A 21,074-nucleotide genomic window follows, 5' to 3' on the forward strand; every position below is an offset into this window, starting at 1 on the left:
AACGCAAGCAAGGGGTACATAATAATGCAACTGAAACAAGCATGATAATGCAAGTAAACTATGCGTGACAACGCAAGTAAGGGGGATGCATGACAGTGCAACCTAAGTGTGCGTGACAATGCAGATAAAAAGGTGCATAACAATGCAAGAATGGCATGCGTGACAACACGATCCATGGGGTGCATAAACACGTGTAAGTAAAACATGCGCGACAACGCAAGCAATGTGCATAACAATGCGAGAAAGGCATAAACACATGTAAGTAAAGCATGCGCGACAACGCATACAATGTGTAATGATGTGAAGGAGGCATGCACGACAACGTAAGCCATGGGGTGCATAAACACATGTAAGTAAAGCATGCGCGACAACGCAAGCAATGTGTATCAATGCGACAAAAAGCATAAACACATGTAAGTAAAGCATGCACGACAACGCAAGCAATGTGTATCAATGTGAGGAAAAAGCATAAACACAAGTAAGTAAAGCATGCGCGACAACGCAAGCAATGTGTATCAATGCGACAAAAAACATAAACACATGTAAGTAAAGCATGCACGACAACGCAAGCAATGTGTATCAATGCGACAACAAAGAGAGGCATATGTTCAACGGAAGCATGGTAAAGGCATGTTATTCACAATGTTGAGATGCAACTTCAAAACAAGACGAGGCATGCTCAATGCAAGAGCGAAAAGTCGTATAACAAGCGCGTTTATTACAAACATGACAAAACATTGTAATGCAACATATTCAAAAGCAATTCTCGAACAATTCTTAAATCTTGCAATATACAAAAGGATACAAAAAAGGATACACCTCGTACGTATCGAGTGCTGCACACGGAAGACACGGTTCGAGGTCAACACGAAGATCGGTTAAGCTTCAAAAGTGTATTTTCTTGCACTGTCTTGAGAGATAAGGAATCAACATAACTGACCCAAACAAGGGCATTGGAGGTGCATCGACCACAAGGAGAAGCCATCGACCATCCATCGGCCACAAAAGGAGATCATCGGCCAACAATTTAGCCGATCGGCTTACAATTTGGCCGATCGGCCAAAAATGACAGATTCGGGGCAGTTTTGACATTTTGCCTCAGGTCTTTAAATATAGGGCCACAAACCCTATTTCCTCACTTTACCTTGGTCGAAAATCCTTGCTCTCTCTCTCTAGGTCATTTTCTGCCCTTAGATTCGAGCTTTTCCTTTGTTTTCGAGCCTCCCGCAACTTCTGATTCGCGAAAACCTTTTCATTCCAAACACTTTGAACCGAACAAAACGCGATTTCGGTGCCACATTCTTGATTTCCTTCACTTGGGGTTTGTTTCCCCCGAGTTTACCTCGATCTTCGTGCCTTTTCCCACACTCCGACCTTTTCTCCCATTTTTCACCCCTCGGGGTTGACTTTTGGTTGACTTTTTGCATTTTTGCCCACTTTCCACATCCTCGGCAATTTTTGCTCTCTTCTTGAGATGGCGGATGATATTCCACGGGGTGGGACTCCCCCAGAGATGGATACGAACCCTGAGGTTGAGCTCCTGCCACTCAGTGTTCGACCGTTCGACCTGGCGACATACCGGCCCACGATACACGTACTGCCTCCCGATAGCATCCGCCAGTTCAGGAGCTATGCACGAGGTGCGCCACTGGAGCTCTTGCTACGCGAGCCATAGTCACACCTATTCTTCGGTGCCGCTGAGGTATACTCTTCCCTTCTTTTATTTTCTGCAATGTAGATTGTACGCTTCGGATAGCCAGTACTGTTCTATAACCGAATAACCCAAACACACTGATACATCACATGCTTAGTTCACCCTGAGCACAATCATACACGATATCTGTGTCGACTTGAACACATGCACACACACTGCATTTTTATCCATTCTGAATGCATTGAAAATACTGTATATCTAATACTGCTTCGCATCTGTCTGTCTTTGAACACAGGGAGATTTCTATGCCTTCCGGGGGTATGAGAACACCATTGCCCGAGGTTGGTACATGGAGTTGCCCGATGCAATCCGCCACATCGTTGATCAGGCCGATTTTGGCATTTTCTGCATGGGACTCTCGTGCCTCACTGCGAGTAGGCCCCTTCTAGGTGCACTGGTGGAGAGGCGGTAGGACACCACCAATTCCTTCCACCTTTCCGCTGTAAGGGAGATGACGATGACTCCCTTCAACTTCTCCATGCTCACCGGCATCGGAGTAGGGGGTGATCCGATTCCCTTTGACACCGACATGGGCGAATGGGACGCTGCCCAGATCTACTTGCTCGGCGCTCGGCCACCTCTCTCCCGGCCAGGGTTCGTGAAGTATTCTTGGTTCGAGGACCAATTTCGGATACAGGTGCCTACAACCCGCGATGAGGTGGAGCAGTACACTCGAGGATTCGTCATGTTCTTACTAGGGACCACCCTATTCACCGATCGGACGAACACAGTTGCCCTTTATCTGCTGAGCGCATTGGTGGACGTGACCAGAATTCGTCGATACAACTGGATTGGCGCAGGCTTGGCCACGCTCTACGGATACATGAGTTCTTCATCCCGCCGCAGCGGACATCTGCTGGGAGGCTACTGGCGAGCCTGGGAGGTACACCTTCCCTTTTTGTTTTACAGTTTTGCTTTACACTATCTATACACCACACACACTACATACTACACTTCACACACTGCACAATACACTGCAAATTATTCTCTGATTTCTGCTTTATCTACATACTGCCTTATTGATAAGCATACTCATATTTGCCCTATTACATTCTGTAGTTGTGGGTGTATGCCTACTTCCCGAGGCTTGCTCTAGAGCCAAAGGTGGAGATGCCCCTCGCTGTGCCCTACTCTCACCGATTTGATGTGAGGTGCGAGCGGAGGCCGCGAGAGTCTTTCCTGTTCTTCCGCAGATACCTCAACACCATCACCGCAGCTAAGGTATGTCAAACATTACAATTCATCTAAGCTTCGCTTTGCATTATATTTTCAACAGTAGATACAAACTGTATATCATTTGCAGATCACTTGGCAGCCCTGGGTCGCATTGTCGGAGGTAGTGAGAAAGCAGTATGCGGGTGCTCGGGAGATTGCCCGGTTCAAGGTTTTGCTAGAGGGTCCGGTCTGCCGGGCATGGTACCTGGGTAAGCGCTTCTTGCAGAAGACTCTCGACCTACCTGAGCAGATAGTTCTGAGGCCACCTCCCACACACATGAGGCATACAGAGAGGTACACCCCGGAGGAGTTAATCGACGTTACCATCGGCTGGGACTCTGACTTCTTTAGATATGAGGGCGACTACACCGTCTTTATCCAGACTTACCTCATGCGACCTTTGGCTAGTACTCGCTGAGATGAGAGGGAGAGGCCCGCAGTGCCAGTAGTAGGAACAGGAGTACCAAGGGCAACTTAGGCCCGCGACAGGAATGGGTCTTGGAGGGGACGCGGGGTGGAGTGGCCAGAGCTACCTACCACCATGACATGCCGAGGACAGGGTCGGGAGACCTATCAGATACCCATCGCTCCTCTTCCAGCTGATCATGAGCTCGTCGGAGTTCGCGGCTCGACACTGGTATGTACTATACTTTGTATTCTGTACAATCATTTCATTTCATTTGATATCCCGCAGAATACTAATCACTTCAACACTTTGCAGGCTTCGATTGAGTACACTGGACAAGCTCTGAAGCTGTCAGCCTCAGTGATGGGGATGCTACAGAGGAGCATCGACCCGTTAACCATCTACGGTATCCCGGTAAGTTCTTTCAACCTCAGTCCCGAAACTTTGCATAATCCGTCCCATACTGATCTGATATATCATATTGTCAATACGGCGCTTGATACACTGCACTCACATACCACTCACGGCACTGATACACTGTAATCATACACTGCTCAAGGCATCCATACACTGCTCACGGCATTCATACATTGCTCACGGCATTCATACACTGCTTACAGCATTGCCCACGGCATTCATACATTGTACTCATACATTGCTCACGGCATTCATACACTACTCATAGCATTCGTACACTGTATTTGGTGTTCATACTCGACTTTGCATAGCATAACTAATGTGTTTGCCAACTGTCCTTTTTAGGCCCCATTCCAGATACCAGCCGCAGGGGGTGCTCCAGCTGGACCTTCTGTACCTGCCCGAGGAATGGGGAAAGCAGGGAGAGGGATCTCAGTACGCCACCGCAGCAGAGCCAGGCATACTCACTCTGGGAGTAGCTCATGGACGCCTATTCCAGATGACGACGAGTCCGATGCAGAGGTGGAGTCGTCCGAGGATGAGGCTGGAGATCACTCAGGCTCAGACTCTGATGGCGGAGCTGGTGGCGATGATCCTGGACCTTCGTCCAGGAAAAGGACCAGGACGGACTCCCGCACTTGAGACTACTGGCGCCGATCCAGACACTTTGCTGCTTTTCTTTTTTTTTTTTGCTTTATTTTTCTTTTTTGCTAGTAGTTTTGCACATCGTACTGCGTCAGGCAGATTTTATTTTCTTCAAAACTATGTACTTTTGCAAAAGAAAAACATGATGGAATGAAACATCTCTTTTTGTTAAAAAAGTGTTACATTTGTACATTCTATGTATCGCATCGCATCGTATCACAATACATAACAATGTAAATGAGATTGAACTTTTGTTTTGAAAACTAAACACTCGAATTGCATTAATCAGGTAGTGAACCAACTAACAACAAAACAACTCGATAATCAAAACAAAGAACTTGACGAGCTAACCAAATGTAAATACAACTCGATAAGCAAAACAAAGACTTAAAGAATACAAAATACAACTCGATAAACAAAAGTACAACAACTCGATAAGCAAATTGAAGTAACACAGGTGCGACTTCGCAAAATCATCACCGGAAGGCATTTGTAGTGGAACCAGTCACAAGTTCTCAACATCTCCAACACATAGACAGCTTAGAGAACAAAAAGAAGGGCCGTCGGCCAAAGTGAGAGGCCATCGGCCACAAGAAATGGCCATCGGCCATCATTACTAGTCGATCGGCCAAAAAAGATGGTCGGTTGGCACTCTTTTTGGCCGATCGGCCAAAAATGGCCAACACCTCCAGAATGCTGACACCTGTCTTCCACTCGACACCTTATCTTCTACAAAAGCCCCAGCTTCGTAGTTTTCTCCATTTCAACTCAATTTTTGCACCAAATAGAAGCATTTCTTGTCCAAAATCTCACAAATTGGATTGCCAACTTGGATGGCTCCGAAAAATTGAATTTTCGGGGTTTTGGCATAAATGCACTATTCACGTTGAGTCACACCCCGCTACGTTTTCCGTTCCTTCATGCCGCGGCAAGGTTTTGGAATCCGGTAACACACGTCTTTAGCTTTAGCGGACAAAAGATGTGTCCCACTTTCGAGGATTTCCAAGCTTTAATGAAATCCGAGCGCAATGAAGAAATCTTGCCTCAATTCCGTTTCGGCTATGTCCAAGCCTTGGGATGGATGTGTGGGCTTACTTTGCATGACACTTGGTCATTGATTCACGGTGGAGAGCTGGACATTTCAAGCTTGATTCACCGGTTTTCTGATGCCGGTGACCGCGGCGATCATCATTGGCAGGGTTATCGGCGACATGCGCTTTGCTTGTGCATGTTGTCTCATTTCTTGCTTGCCCCAGGCTCCGGTGGGTTTAGCGCTCGTCTGGTTGAGGTCACCGAGGGCTTAAAAGAGGGCAAAAGCTGCATCACCATGACACTAGCCGAGACATTGATGGGTTTATATGCTTTTCATCGTCGGGAGACGACTAAATTCGCGGGGAGTCCACTACTATTGCAGGTAATGTTTCCCACTCCATCTCACATATATTTCTCACATCACTCGGCCCTCAGGCTCAGTTTTTTCTCTCAAAACCCTTTTCTCACTTTTTCTCTCAACGTACATCTCTCTATTCTTTAATCTCTCATTTTTCATCCCTCTCTAGGTATGGTTGATGGATAAGTTGAAAGTTGTGGACTCATGCCCAACATATTCAGCTCGCGGCTATTTCTTCCGGCAATGTCTAGTCGATGCCCCTGATGAGGGATGGTGGTGCGACTGGATACGCAATTTGTCTGCTCTCGACATTGCTTGGCATTGCCCATGGCTTAATTTATTGGCGATGAGCTACAGTATGACCCGCCAGCCCGGGATTCAGTTGATCAGCCTGACACACTGTGTCTTTTACTTCCCATTCTGATTCTGGTGCTAGTTCGGACATGATCAGACTTGCCCAGAAGAGGGAATAGAGTGCTCTGCTGCATCTTCGGTCCGAGGCACACAGCTAACCCGGTATGCCACAGCATGAAGGACGAGAGAGCTTCTAGTCCCTGCTCCCACTTTCAGTTGCACCCTCTCTGATGAATGCATAGCTTGGTTTGATGAGGAGGCGCAAATCGGGCCCACTTTGGCATCAGAGGCTTCCACAAGCTCTGGGAGGGGACATAGGAACACCTAACTATGCCCCGAATTTATTTGCTTTAATCAGTACTTTCAAGTTTTCTTTATGAATGTAATAAAAAGCAACTTCAATTTGTATTCAAGAGTAAGAGAACTCTGTACTGAAATCAATGTAATTGAAGGTTATGGGTACTGAAAATTTTCCGTTTGGTTCAAAAATGGTCTAAGTTGTAAAAAGATTAATTTGAGCAAAATCAGCTTTTATTAAAACTTTTCAAAACCATTTTCGATATGGATCACAACTGGACATGCCCGAGATCTATCACTGAGATGTACAACCCCGGATCCACAGCAACTGGAAAGTTGCCCCTAATCTGAATAGCACTGCAATGGAGATCACAACCGAGCTCTTGAATGCAGAATAGACAAAGATGACCAAACATGATCACACGGACAAAGTTGATTTGGAAGTGTTTATGACTGGACTTCATAATGAAGTTGCCTACGTATCCCGAAGATGGGAATCAAGCCTTACGTAGTTCAGCTCGGGTTCACTCGTGTATTAACACTTTCTTTTTGCGCTCTAACTTTTGCCAAGGCCGCCCTTTCTGGGTTTTCAACCTTACGAGTTCTGTTTTTATAATTTCAAATTTTCTGTGCTTTAACTTTTGCCTAGGTCGCCCTTTCGAGTTTTCAGCCTAGCGAGCCACTCAGGGATAGTATTTCTTCAACTTGTCCATGTTGATCGGATAGGAGAACTCTAAGCCATCTAGGTCCATCAAAACAACAGCTCCACCCAACCAGATAGACTTGATGATGTAAGGGCCAGTCCAATTGGGTCTGAACTTGCCCCTAGGGTCGTGGATGGGAGCTCGGTTGTCTTTGAGCACAAGATCCCCCTCTTTCAAATTCATGGACTTAACCTCTTGTTAAAAGCCCTGGCAATTCTCTGTTGATAACCCTAAACATGGTACAGTGCTTTTAGCCTCCTCTCATCAAAGAGCATGAGTTCTTCGAACCTACTTTGCTGCCAATTTGCCTCAGCTATCTGACACTCAGCCAATACTCGCAATGACGGAACCTCAACTTTGATAGGCAGAACAGCCTCCATCCCATAAACCAAGGAATACGGAGTTGCCCCAGTAGAAGTTCGAATTGAAGTCCGGTAGCCCCACAAAGCAAATGGCGGCTTATCTGGCCAGTCCTGGTAGGTTTCCACCATCTTCTGTAGAATGTGCTTGATGTTTTTGTTGGCGGCCTCAACTGCTCCGTTGGTTTGCGGCCGATATATATGCTAGAGTGCGAGTGTGGTTATGGAATAACCTCCATAGAACCTCTGGAGATGAAGATCTAGATGAGCTGAGACGGAGGAAGGTGGACGAGATTTGATCTCAGATCTGATTACAAAAAAGGCAGAGAAAGTTCATGGCACCGGTGGTGGTGCTGCGGTGGAAAGAGGTGTTGCATGACGGAACATGAATTGGAGGAGATCGAAGATGATGGTGGTGGTGGTGGTGGCGACAACGCAGCAAGGTCGATGAATCGACGATAAAGAGATGAGGCTGATGAGAGATAGAGTGTGTGTGTATGTGTGCTGATGTTTGGCATTATGCTCCAACCGAAGCTCTTCCTATTCTATCACAGACTAAGTCCGTTGGTTTACCGAGGCGAAGAGATTTGTTGTTCGGAGGTTTTGGGGAAAGTGGTTCAGTTATTGATGAACATAGAGGTCGTTTCAGCCTGTCCGAGATTGATGTATATAGAGGTGGTGATGGTGTTAATGATGTTGATCTTGGCCCGTCCATTTCAGAGGTTGTTGTTACTAGAAAAGACGAAGTTGATAAGAGATGGTCTGTTATTATGGACGGTCCTGAATTTTTCAATGTTTTACAAAATGTAATCATGAGTGTAAAGAAGAATGACGATGTCGTTGTTGATGATAAGGGAAATGTAATTAGTAGATAATAGTTTGAGTGGTTACATAAATAAAATTAATAAAATTTTTCTTTAATCATTACAGTGGTTATATTTACATCAAACCATTCTCTTATTTTTTGGGACATTGCATCTAATCAACTATTGTAACCATTAGTTAATATAATACAAGGAATTCCTCCTCTAATGGTGAGATCTGGTTGAAATTTAACGAATACATAAGCCTCTCTAGCATCTAACTAGATTTTCTATTAGTTTAGTTGGGATTGTCGAGTATTTGATGGCGTCTATGACGTTGTAGACGGAGTCGTGATCGTAGTCCTTGAAACTTATTCTGCCATAGAAGTAGTTGTGTCATCCAAGACTTCTAGCTCAGGCAATTTTTCCTGTTCTCGATGGTCCTTCGAGGTAGAGGGAGATCGGGCGGATGGGCCGCTGTTTTGGTTCCTATTATCAGAGGAGAAGGAGAGTTCTTTGCTAGTATGCAAATCGTGTATATTATTTTTGTGTATCCCTAATCTAATCCAATCGTCCTTACTATAAATAGAGAGATAATAATTTTGACATAGCTCGTATTTTACAAAATTTTGACTTATGAACAAAATATTATTTTCTACCCAATTTTTTACTTCTTCATTAAGAAAATAAAATGAACTAAAGGGGCTTGTATATGGGGGTCTCTTTTGTCTGTAATGATCCCTCAAAAATGTTTTTAATTGGTGATATTTTATGACGTAATCGGTGGGACATCTTTGTTTGCACAGTGCAAATAATTGTTCCTCTGTTTCTACTTCTGCTAGAATTTTTTGCCAAAGTTCGTCTCTGTTTTTTCGACGGACTTTTGCCCTTGGATGAAAATTCTCCCTATTCTATGAAATCGCCACCTTGTTGTATATATTGTCGACTTGTTATTGGAGTGTGTGTGTGCGCGCGCGCGCGTGTGTGTGTGTGTGAGAGAGAGAGAGAGAGAGAGAGAGGAATAGAGTGACTTGTTTAGGGTTTTGACCGTATGTATGATACATATATAAGGAAAGATATTTTGGTCATTTTGCTTCGATTTGTCCTTATGGACAAACTATTTCAGCACTTGAACCTTTAACCAAAGAAAATTTAATTTTGGACTTTTGACCCAAGCGCCCAATATGATTTTGGATTATTCCAATGTCAAGATTTATGACTCTTATATGTGAAGTCATGACTTCAAATCATAAGCGATGGATGAATAATTAAAATTTTGTTGCCTTTTCCACTCTCTCTAAGGTCACTTTAAAAGCTTAAGGCTACTTTAGTACATGTGAAACAACGAAATCTCACACACCTTCATAAAATTAAATAAATGAGCAATTATAATTTCAACTAATTAATAACTTTACGTAGGGTGGTCATCAACTTGATGGGTTGACATAAATTGATTATTATAAAAATTGAATTTGTAGTTAGATATGTAAAGTCATATGAATCTTAATTTAAGAACTGACTAAATTTTCTTATTGGATTTGAAATTAGCACTTAAAATTTAGACTGACACAGATTTATATAAATAATATATAGTATATAATTTATTTTTATTTGTATATATTAAAAAAGCAAATGCTAATAAGTGTTCCATGGCCATGGTTTAATATTGAGAAGTGTGTAACAAGTCTCTTAAGAATATGTAAAAATATTAAAAAATGTATTGATTTTAATAAAAGTTCTCTTTTTCAACCCACCCTTACTAAAAAGGCGAATTTGCCTCTTTCTACTAATGAATTGAACGTCAGCGAGGAGGTCCGGTTCCATGGTGATTTTGTTTGCTTTCGGAACTTTGATTCCTAACAGCAAAAAAAGTGACTCCAGAGTTTTAAATTCTCAGAACCTCCTTCGAATTACAGAACTTGAGGGGGTCTCATAGCCATCTCTCTTCGAGTGGCAATGCAAGCTCGAATAGTGTTAAATATTTTGTCTTTTGCTTATATCCTAAGAGTGCTTGTTAGCAAGACCATACTTTATTTTCTATTTCTCGCATTCTCAATGGGTAACCTTGTACTAAAATTAAAAATTAATAGTTTACACAAGAAAAAGAAAAACAAAAAGTGTACTACTTGGTAACAAGTATTTATTCATAATGAGAGATCAATGGCTATCTTATCATAATAATTTAACTTGTTCACAAAAACTTAGACTTGATTTAGGACGAAAATTTTAATCCTAACCAATTGAGAAGGGAGTTTGCGTCAAGCAAACGAGCCGAGCTAGTTGTGACTTGGGCCTTGTTATTGGATTACGCGACCGAGTTGGCATAGCTGAGGGCAGTTTGGCCGAGGTTCTAGCTCATGTAGCTGAGTTAGCCCAAAGTCCAGAAGTTAGACCAGGCTAAGCCAAGCTAGGTGAAGCGATGGTCTAAGGTCGAGCAAGGTCAGCGGTAACAAATGGAGTTGGGTAAACCGAGCTAGTTATTGAGCTTGACCCTAAAGGTCGACCGGAATTGAGGCTGGAACTAACTGGGCTATGCCTAGCTCGGTAGAAATTGCCAGGTGGTCCAATTAGAGTGTGAGAAGAAAAACCCGCCAATGGTGTGCATCAATACAGTTTGGCCAATGTTGTTTGGTGGTATTGACGGGTATATGTGTAAAGAATAGAGAGGGCAGTACAGCCACGTGTCCAGAAAAGGACGAGCAAAGTAACACGCACAGAGGCTATATAGACTGAGCGGCGCCTCCATATAGCAGGCCTGAATTTTTGGCTACCCAGAGCTCTATCTCTCTTTTGTCTTCTCTATCTCTTTCTCTCTCTAAAAGGGTACTGACTTGATCGTCGAAGGGGCTTTCCAGCATCACACCCGCCAGGCAGCTCACCGTCGTTGTGTTCTCAGGTTATTCAGAGTGAAACAAAGCTTGAACACAAGTAGTACGGATAGCGACGAATATTTGCTCTCCGTATAATTGGCGTCGTCTATGGGAATTCGACAGACAAAACCTTGTCCTCCAAGCTTTTCTGGTCATCTTTTTTGGTGAACCATAATGACATTCCATTGTCTGCCATCGACGACATCACGCTACAGTCTGTTCGGTGCAGAGATGGCCTGCCCGCCAATTCGACGATGATGGCTGGTTTGGAGACCTCTAGGCAAGGACTTCCTAGAGATACATAAAATAAGCGCGTAAGGAGTTATGGGCGCTCTGTCAACCCAAAAGAATGTCGCTAACTCACACACTCAATACTTGGAAGACAAGCTGAGAGACCAAGATACTATCATCAAGAAGATGATGATAGAGATGGAGACCATGAAACGCCATATGAAGGGAAATGGCGTCGCTGGAGTGGGAAACCATGGTGGGCACGCCACATTCTCGTTGTTCCGGCAGTCAGAATAGATGTCGCACCACTTCACTCTCCGTCATGAGAAGCTTCAGAGTTAGAGACTATGTCATGCTGGCAGCGACATCTCATACGTAGGATAGCAATTACCACCCTTCATGTCCGACGACAGCATCGAGATAATCACATTCTAACCGGTCAAAAGACATGAGGGATGTGTTGGAGGAGCGGGCTCACTGGCAGAAAGCGCAGAAGATGCCTACATTGTAGCGGCTGGTCCTTAGAGGGCAAACTAGTGAAAAGGTCGCCATGCTACCACCATACTTGGTGGCGCACGTGCCACCAAACAGAGTTGGCAAGACTGAGCGCCACCCATTTTTCCATTGAGATAGAGAACACGTCGCTCCTCACTAGGTTCTACCAGTCCAGGTTCACGCTCTATGACGGAAAAATCGATCCCTACATGCACGTGAGCCATTTCCGGTAAGGTATGGCTGGACACAGGCAGAATGAAGCATTGATTTGCCTTATTTTTCCATTAAGTTTAGGCGAATTGGGCCTAAAATGGTTTAAGAGGCTGCCGAAGGAGAGCATTGAGGGGTGGCAACAGTTGGCAGAGGCATTTGTCACCAGATTCAAGAAAAGCACCACAATGCCCAAGGAAGTTGACCATCTCTTGGGAATAGAGATAGGGCTGGGCGACTCTTTGAAGGCATATAATGCTAAGTATTGGGAGACGTTCAACGAGATCCTTGATTGCTCGACCAACCATGCAATCACTCAGTACAAAGGCGATCTTCCAGTTGGACATCAATTGAAAGACTCACTCACAATGAATCAACCATCGACCGTGGAACTGCTTATGCAACACATTAATGAGCACATCCGAGTCAAAAATGATGTGGTCGTAGCTACCGTGATGGAAAATCCGGTAGTAGAGGACAAGCGAGTAATTGAAAAGGTTCACATAGTCAAATAAGAGGGTGGTCATGCAAACCACCATGGAAGAGATCCAGGGAGTTCAGTTTTGGAAGACACCCGTAAGAAGGCCGAGGAAAAGGGGCATAAAACTCATAGAATATAGATGGCTAATCTATTTCTAGAATATCGAACTCTATTAATCTAAAGTTTTGTTTTTAGTTCTATTCTTGTAACCCTTCTTGCTATTGGCGCAATGAAACATGTAGGCTGTTTTCTTAAAAATTGTTGTATTTTTGTCTCGCCAAGTGGATTTAGCATTGTTCAAGGGGCAACTGACGATCATCTTAACGGATTAGAATTTTTTACTGAGCTGATTTTGCTTGGTAAAATAGAAGTTGGTGTTTGTTCAACTTTGAAATTCCTTGCCGGAGCGGATCTTGCTCAACAAGAGGTTTGGTTGATGGATTTTATCAACTTTGGGGTTCCTTGCCGGAGCGGATCTTACTCAAAAAGAGGTTTGGTTGATGGATTTTATCAACTTTGGGGTTCCTTGCCGGAGTAGATCTTGCTCGGTGAGAGGTTTGGTTGATGGATTTTATCAACTTTGGGATTCCTTGTCGGAGCGGATCTTGCTCAACAAGAGGTTTGGTTAATGGATTTTATCAACTTTGGGATTCATTGCCAGAGCAGATCTTAATTGGCAAGAGGTTTGGTTGATGGATTTTATCAACTTTGGGATTCCTTGCTGGAGCGGATCTTGCGCGGCAAGAGGTTTGTTAATGGTTTTTATCAACTTTGGAATTCCTTGCCGGGCGGATTTTGCTCGGCAAGAGTTTTGTTGATGGTTTTGATCAACTTTGGAATTCCTTACTGGGCAGATTTTGCTCGACAAGAGGGTTGTTCATGGTTTTGATCAACTTCAGAATTCATTGCCGAGCTAATTTTGCTCACCGAAAAGTAAGTTACCGAGCTGACTTTGCTCACAAACTTTGAAGTTCCTTGCCGAGCTAATTTTGCTCGCCAAGAAGCAAGTCGCCGAGCTGACCTTGCTTGACAACTTTGGAGTTCCTTACCAAGTTGATTTTGCTCTCCAAGAAGTAAGTTGTTGAGCTGATTTTGTTCACCAACGTTGAAATTCCTTACCGAGCTGATTTTACTCGCCAAGATGCAAGTTGCCGAGCTGACTTTGCTCGCCAACTTGGAAGTTCCTAAACCGAGCTAAAGTTGAGTAATCTCATTCATGTTACAACAAAAAGGATTTAAGGCCAACGACCGAGCAAAGTGAACAACCAAGCAAAGAGTCTAGCCTGGCTTAGTAATGTAATTTCGGTCATGCGAGTGCGGACGGAATTAAGGGGCAATTGAGAAAGGAGTTTGCGTCAAGCAAACAAGTCAAGCTAGTTGTGACTTGGGCCTTGCCGTTGGATTACGTGACCGAGTTGGCATAGCTGAGGGCAGTTTGGCCAAGGTTCTAGATCATGTGGCTGAGTTAGCCCAAAGTCTGGAAGTTAGACCGAGCTAAACCGAGCTAGGTAAAGCGATGGTCCAAGGCTGAGCAAGGTCAGCGGGAACGAATGGAGTTGGGCAAACCGAGCTAGTTGTTGAGCTTGACCCTAAAGGTCGGTTGGAATTGAGGCTGGAACTAACTGGGCTATGCCTAGCTCAGTGGAAATTGCCAGGTGGTCCAATTAGAGTGCGAGAAGAGAAACCCGCCAATAGTGTGCGTTAATACAGTTTGGCCAATGTTGTTTGGCGGTATTAACGGGTACACGTATAAAGAATAGAAATGGCAGTACAGCCACGCGTCCAGAAAAAGACAAGCAGAGTAGCACGCACTGACTCTATATATACTGAGCGGCGCCTCCATATAGCAGGCCTGAATTTCTGGCTACCCAGAGCTCTATCTCTCTTTTGTCTTCTCTCTCTCTTTCTCTCTCTGAAATGGTGCTAACTTGATCGTCGGAGGGGCTTTCCAGCATCACACCCACCGGGCAGCTCACCGTCGTTGTGTTCTCAGGTTATTCGGAGTGAAACAAAGCTTGGACATGAGGAGTACGGACAGCGACAAATATTTGCTCCCTGTACACTAACCAATGTCCACTCTCATTGTCATATCAACCACATTAGAATATTTGCTTTGTAAAGGAGTAGCTTCTCTAAAAATTACATTCTCTCTATATCGACACAAAATTAAAATTTTGTGAGTATTATGAAATTCTCGATGGTGATTTGAATTATTACATATAAAATTAGTTTAATCAAACTAACTAATGATGTTTTATTTTATAAAATGAATATTAAATAGAAATTTAAATTAAAACTATCAATTTTATAAAATAAAACATGATAAATTAGTATTTATCAATATCTGATCAAATTAAATTTTTACATGTATGTTATTCTTTAAAGGGTCTATTAAATGAACGGTTTAGATCACATTCGTTGATTACGTGAAGCCCACAAAGACAAATCTTGAATTTTTTTGAAAAGATGTAGTTTTGAAAGGTGTTGCGTCCGTCTTTATTTAAAAAATAATATGTTTGATGATTGACAAAATGTAATGTTAGAATGATAATTTTGATAAAAAATAGACATTATTATAAAAATTTGAATGAAATTGTTAGATTATATTAGAACTAATGCTCATAGAAATATATAATATTACATTAATCAAAATTAATTATAAACATATATATTTGATATTTTTCATCTCTAGTGATTTTTTTTCTTCAATATTATTATTATTATTATTATTATTATTATTATTATTAGTTTTTTATGAGATAAAAAAAATTAATGTGTTTGAGAATGAATTTTGTTAATTATATGAAAAAACTTGAATTGTTTGACTTACTTTCTTTAAAATATTTTTTTAACTTTTTATTTTTTTAAGTCAAAAATACCAAACCAAGCATTAAAAGTATAATTTTTTTTAGAGAGTATATAAAAAAAAAAGTGAAAAGTAAAACATTAATTCCAACATAATAAAGGTACAATGCATTGAATTATGCAAAAAAAAAAAATTTGTATCTTTAGGAAATTATTTTTCAAGTATTTGTATCTTAATTAGTTCATAACATATATATTATTGTATTTCAATAAGTCGTATTATTTAGATATTTAATCCACCAAATCCTAATTATCATATTTAAGGTATTTTATAGGCAATTTTACCTTTAAAAATATTTTTTAAATGCTTAGCAACTTGGTGATGTAAACATTCATATTAGATAATGTAAATATTCACATTGACGGTGTGAATGTTCACATCACAGAACATTCACACTGCCAATTTGAATATTATTATTACAGGTATTTTATTAACTATGTCACATATAGGACTTATTAGAATATAAGAAAATAATTTGAAGTAAGTGCAATATAAGTAAGAGCAACTCCAAGTGGAATATAAGTAACACTTCGTTTGGAGGGAGGGATTTGGTGGGAAAAGAAAAGAAATGGTGAGAATAGAAAACTCCGTCACTTATTTGGGTGGTTAAGTAGGTGAGAAATGATGGAAGATAGTGAGAAACGAATTCTCACCAAACCTATATTTTGTTTCTCAAAATCCTCTAGAGTAATACCCTACAATGATCTCCTACAGTGAAGGAATCGAGGGCTGAGATTTAAACTCACCAAAACGACGTCGTTTTGGTGAGTAAATTGAAAAAAAATAATAATAATAAAAAATTCAAATTTCTTTTTGTTCTGGGTTTCACTTCCATCACTGACCCCTCCCAAAACCTAACCCCACTCTGATACAGCCTCCATCGCCGACACTCTTCCCGTTGTCACCCGCCCATCCCCAACGATCCGTCGCCTCCTTCGTCCTCGCCGTCTACCACCCACATTGCTGTTATAGCAATTCTGGTTTTGACCTAACTCGTGTTGTAATCTAGATACAGGTTTCTTGGTTTCATACTGTTGAATATGTCTTGCTTATCTTTTGCCCCTTAAACTTGGCTTTAAGATTGCTGTGGTTGTGTTTGGAACAGGTTGGTTGTTTGGTTTCCTAACTCTTGTTGCCTAGAATTTTGCTCTTCCGCTCAAGCGGCACTTCTTGCGCTCGGGCGGGCTTTGCAAACTCTCAGTACTTTTACAGGTCTGCAAAACTATTGGGAGAGTGTATTCTACGCTCGAGCGGCGTTTCCTATGCTTAAGCAGATGTGTGCTCAAGCGGCCATTCTTGCACTCGAGTGATATTCTTCTGTCTGCAAAACTACTGGATGTGTGTATTATGTGCTCGAGCAGTCATTTCTTGCGTTCAAGTGGAACAACTTATTGTGTCTAACGCTCAAGCGTCAACTATTGCGCTTGAGTGAACTGTGCGTATATCAGTTCACAACAGCACCTTTTTACATCACTTTTTCATATCTTTTTCCACTAAAACCCTAGATCTATAGCTCCTCTCTCTAAAACTCACTCTCTCTCTACTTTTTCACCTAGATTTAGTGGTTTCTACATCCTACTCTTTTTGTTAAAGAGGTAGAGCATCTCAAAAGCTCCGTTTTGATCTGAGTAGAAGTTGGTTTCAGCGTCCTCGAAGTTTTTCCATTGTTGCTTTGGTTATCTAAGCTTGAGGTAGGGACTCTCTACACTCTCTATGGGTTTTAACTTGGCTATTCCTTGATGTGTGAGAAACATTAGATTTTGATGTGATTTTAACAAACCTAGGCTTTGGGGTTTAAATTCAAAAGAGGGGTTTCAAAAAGGGTGTCTTGGGAATAATCATGGGAATGAATATGAACTTGTGTTGTGTCAAAATAGATGATGTGGTGGGTGGGATGAGATTTGGAAGGAAATGGGGTTTTGCCCTAAAATGTTCAAGTAATTATTTTGCATAAATAATGAAATTGGAAATGGGAATATGAAATTAGATGAAGGTTTATATCAATGGTGAAGTTGGATGTATACCATCTCTTACCTATGGAAATTTGAATAATTTATCTGTTTTAAAGATTGTATATCTATTTAGAAACATCTGTTTTGGGCTATCAGTGGAGGATAGCCATGATTGTTGTAGAAATTGCATGAGGATTAGGTGAATTGAAACTAATCTCTTATTGATTGTCATTGAATATGATTGTGCTAAATAAATTGTATATATATGATGTTTGGGAGGAGAAAGGTGATGGACTCCATTGAATTAAGTTGGCCTGTTGTAGACACCCCATTTTTTACCGTCCTCAAGACTTGTACATCACCGCTTGAACACTCGGTGATCATCCGTGTTTGTGTTCGTCTTGAGTTCCCGGAGGTCTCGGCTGCACACCTTGCCTCAGGACCTCTCGACTCGACTGTTTTGTGTTTGGTTTTGCACCAAACACTTGTGCTTTGCCTTGGAGGGGCAGGGAATGGCTTGTGGGCCATCCCCACACATCACCGACCAGGGCTTGAGGCCACCGGCTGTGTTTTGCTTCCACCGGCCAAATGTTTGGCCAGTCGGCACTATATATGGCCGGCCGGCTATCTTTTTTTGGTCAATTGCATTTTTGGCCGGCCGATTACTGTGCATCTGCTTTTGCAGATATTTTTGTACAGCTGGCATACACTTTCACCCCCTCCATACACGTGTATGGAGGGATTGCCCTCTTGTTAGCTTCCTTTGGAAGCTTTACAAGACCATTTTGTCTACAAAAGAGAGGCTCTTCTCTCTTATTTAAGGGATAGACAAAATTAGACAAGTTAGGCATTATTTTTCAGAGCTTTGAGTTCTAGGGTTAGGGTTTGTATATATCCTATCTCTATATCTCTCTTTTTTGGTGTATTTGTGTGTGTTTTAGGCCTTAGTATTACACACAAACACCTACTACTACACCTTTCTCTTGGAACTGAGGTTCTAGAGGGTTGTTTTTGAAGTTTTGAAGCTGGTTTGGGCCTAAGAGGTTTGGGCCTAAGGAGACTGCCGGTCCACCATTTGTGAAGAGGGTCTACAAGGGTAAGACTTTTGTCCCTTTTTACCCCTTTTTTGCAAAGCTTTTTAGCCTATCTTGAAACTATTTTTGAGCTTTGTGTATAACATAAAAAAGTTCTGTTTTTAGGCCCTCTAAATAGTTGTTTAAGGTTGCTTCAAGCTTTGGGGTTGTTTTACCCCTCTTAAGCCTTGTAAGGCTCCATTTTGTGCCATTTTGGGTGAGCTCTGAGACCTTGGTGTTTGGACCTCCTCACCACTGAAATCTTGAGGGATTTCAGAGGTGAGGATGGTGCCTTGAGGTCCCAAGAAGGAGAGGGCCACCCCCTCTCCTTGTTGTCCTTGAAAAGGATCATTTTTTGCCTCTTGAGGGAGCACCTAGCTTAGGCTCATGTTGACCATGCCTTGGCTGTTTTTTATGCTTATTATGCCATAATATAGCATTGTTGTATGTTGGTTTTGGTACACCATGCTTGCTTAGCATACATGCCTTGTAATGTCATTTTGTTGCCTTAACATGCCTTAGGTTGTAAACCATTGTTCTAGCATGCTTTAGGCTTAGCTTTGTGAAGCTTTCATGTTTATTTTGCAATGTTTAAGGTCTATCCTTAGTTGTTTTGGTCGACTTTAGCATGCATTGCATAGCCTCTTTGCATTTTAGCTTGTAGGCTTCAAGCGTGTGAGTGTGTAGCATGCATCCTTGCCTCATTTCAGCGGTTTGGAACCACTTGCCATGTTATTTCAGCCCACTTAGCATGCTCGTGTGGTTGCATTTGATGTCTCTTAAGTGTGTTCAAAGGTCGACATTCCATGCTTCATGTTTAGCCTCTTTGGTGCGCTTGCACGTTTAGGCCTCTTAGATATCATCTAAGTAGTCTTTTGGCTTTGTTTTAACATGCTAGAAATCTGATTTTAGTTGTTTAATGCATGCCATGTTCGGTTTTGTCAAGGGTAGTTTAATGCCCCTTAGCTTACTTTGAGTTTTGGGACCTTGGTTGCATGCCTTGGCTTGTCATGTTTAATTGATTTGGTATCATATTTAGCATGATTTTAAAGCTTCCAATGCATGCCATATGTCCGTGATTATTCCCCTTGAAGTGTGCTTAAAGGATATCCTTTGATGCTTAAGTGTTTAGGTCTTAACATGTACATGTGTGTATGTGTGTTGGCCCTCATGTTTGAGCACTTTGGCCGCTGATTTAGGCTTGTTTGAGAGTGGCCTAATTTAGTTTAAGTCCGTCTCCTTGCTTGTTTGCATCCTCCTCTTATATGTTTGCTTGCATACTTGCATATACACATTGCATTGCCTATGTTGCATACTAGCTCACATGCTTAGGATTGCATTGCATTAACATGCATGCTATACCTCTTGAGTTGAGCATGATAGAGGTTGAGCCCCTTTGCTTGTTTATTTGCATTGCATTACATTTGAAATTGAAGTTGCACACTCGATTCTTTGGGCCATCATGCATCGAAATGCGTGATTGGTGGCCCGAGAATCAAGGATCATGTCCCTTTGAGTCATAAACATGATAAGGGATATGGTTGGTGCATACATTGCTTGAATTGCATTGCCGTGCAAAGCTCTGTCCTCTGCTGCTGTCAAACAGATTCTGCAGGAACCTTTTGCCGATCGACTGCACAGAGTGCCGACCGGCCATCCATCGGTGGCCGATGGATTCATATTTAGCCGATGACCACCAAATCACAGCCGATGATGATTCCCTCCAGCCGGTGGCATTCCCCAACATCCAGTGAGCACATCCTGAGACTTTGGCAGTCTTCAAAGAAGCAGAGCAGGGAAAACAGAGGCAGCTTGTGCATGGCACTGGACTTCTGAGCAAGACCCGAGCATGCGTGCATTGGACCCTCTTCCCGAGGCCCCTTTTTTTATTGCTTTTCTTAGCTTAGTTAATTTGTTAATTAATTAGGTGATTTGTAATAATTAATTAGCTTGCGAGTTAGTTAATTTGTATTATTCTTTCGGTCCCTCCGAGCGAGGGCGAATTTGTAATAAGTGTGGGTGAGTGTGTGCATGTCTTCCAACCCTTACTTCTTTCTCCCTTTTACTTACCTACTTTGATGGTTAGTAATAGGTCATGTTTAATTTAGCATACCTTATGCTATGCATGCGTGCATCATTCATCAATATTGCATACACCGGGCTCGGCGCATCATGTTAACTGCATTAGTATTTCAAATCTAACTTGAATACATGATGTTGGTGCATTTCACATGCCACTTCTAGATTAGCCGAGCCTATTCTAGTGACATTTTGTATGCGTTGCATTAGGCACTTAACATGGACTTGGATCATACATTGATTTGCTAACGAGTTCCCTGTTTTGGCTTGGAGTACTATGTAAGTATTTATACTTTAGCATACCGCATGCATGTCGATGTTGACATGACAGCATGCTTACCATGAGGCTAGCTGCTTATGTGATACAACTGCTTGAATGCCTGTGGGTGGAGGTCGAATTACCTAAATTGAAATAATGCATTAAAACTGTGAGTTTTAAGCCCACTTGAGGGTGGCAAAACCTGTATTTCAGCCTACTTGCGAGTAGCAAACCATTTTCAAAACAAGCATAAA

General features: G+C 42.2%; 1 protein-coding gene across 1 annotated transcript; it reads left to right on the plus strand.

Moving 5' to 3' along the window:
* Nucleotides 1–2,243: 2,243 nt before the first annotated feature.
* On the plus strand, nt 2,244–3,347 carry LOC145821755 (protein MAINTENANCE OF MERISTEMS-like). The gene is made up of 3 exons (XM_082918317.1): nt 2,244–2,597; nt 2,774–2,935; nt 3,018–3,347. The coding sequence occupies exons 1-3, from the start codon at nt 2,244–2,246 to the stop codon at nt 3,345–3,347; spliced, it is 846 nt and encodes a 281-aa protein (XP_082774443.1).
* The last annotated feature ends 17,727 nt before the right edge of the window (nt 3,348–21,074 follow it).

The sequence above is a fragment of the Camellia sinensis genome, chromosome 3 (genome assembly GCF_055761805.1).
Source record: "Camellia sinensis isolate YWXY chromosome 3, ASM5576180v1, whole genome shotgun sequence".
Classification (NCBI taxonomy): Eukaryota; Viridiplantae; Streptophyta; class Magnoliopsida; order Ericales; family Theaceae; genus Camellia; species Camellia sinensis.

Coding starts and splice junctions, on each gene's coding strand:
- LOC145821755 (XM_082918317.1), top strand. CDS start 2,244: ATGGGCGAATGGGACGCTGCCCAGATCTACTTGCTCGGCGCTCGGCCA. Junction 2,598..2,773: donor GCTACTGGCGAGCCTGGGAG/GTACACCTTCCC, acceptor TACATTCTGTAG/TTGTGGGTGTATGCCTACTT. Junction 2,936..3,017: donor ACACCATCACCGCAGCTAAG/GTATGTCAAACA, acceptor TATCATTTGCAG/ATCACTTGGCAGCCCTGGGT.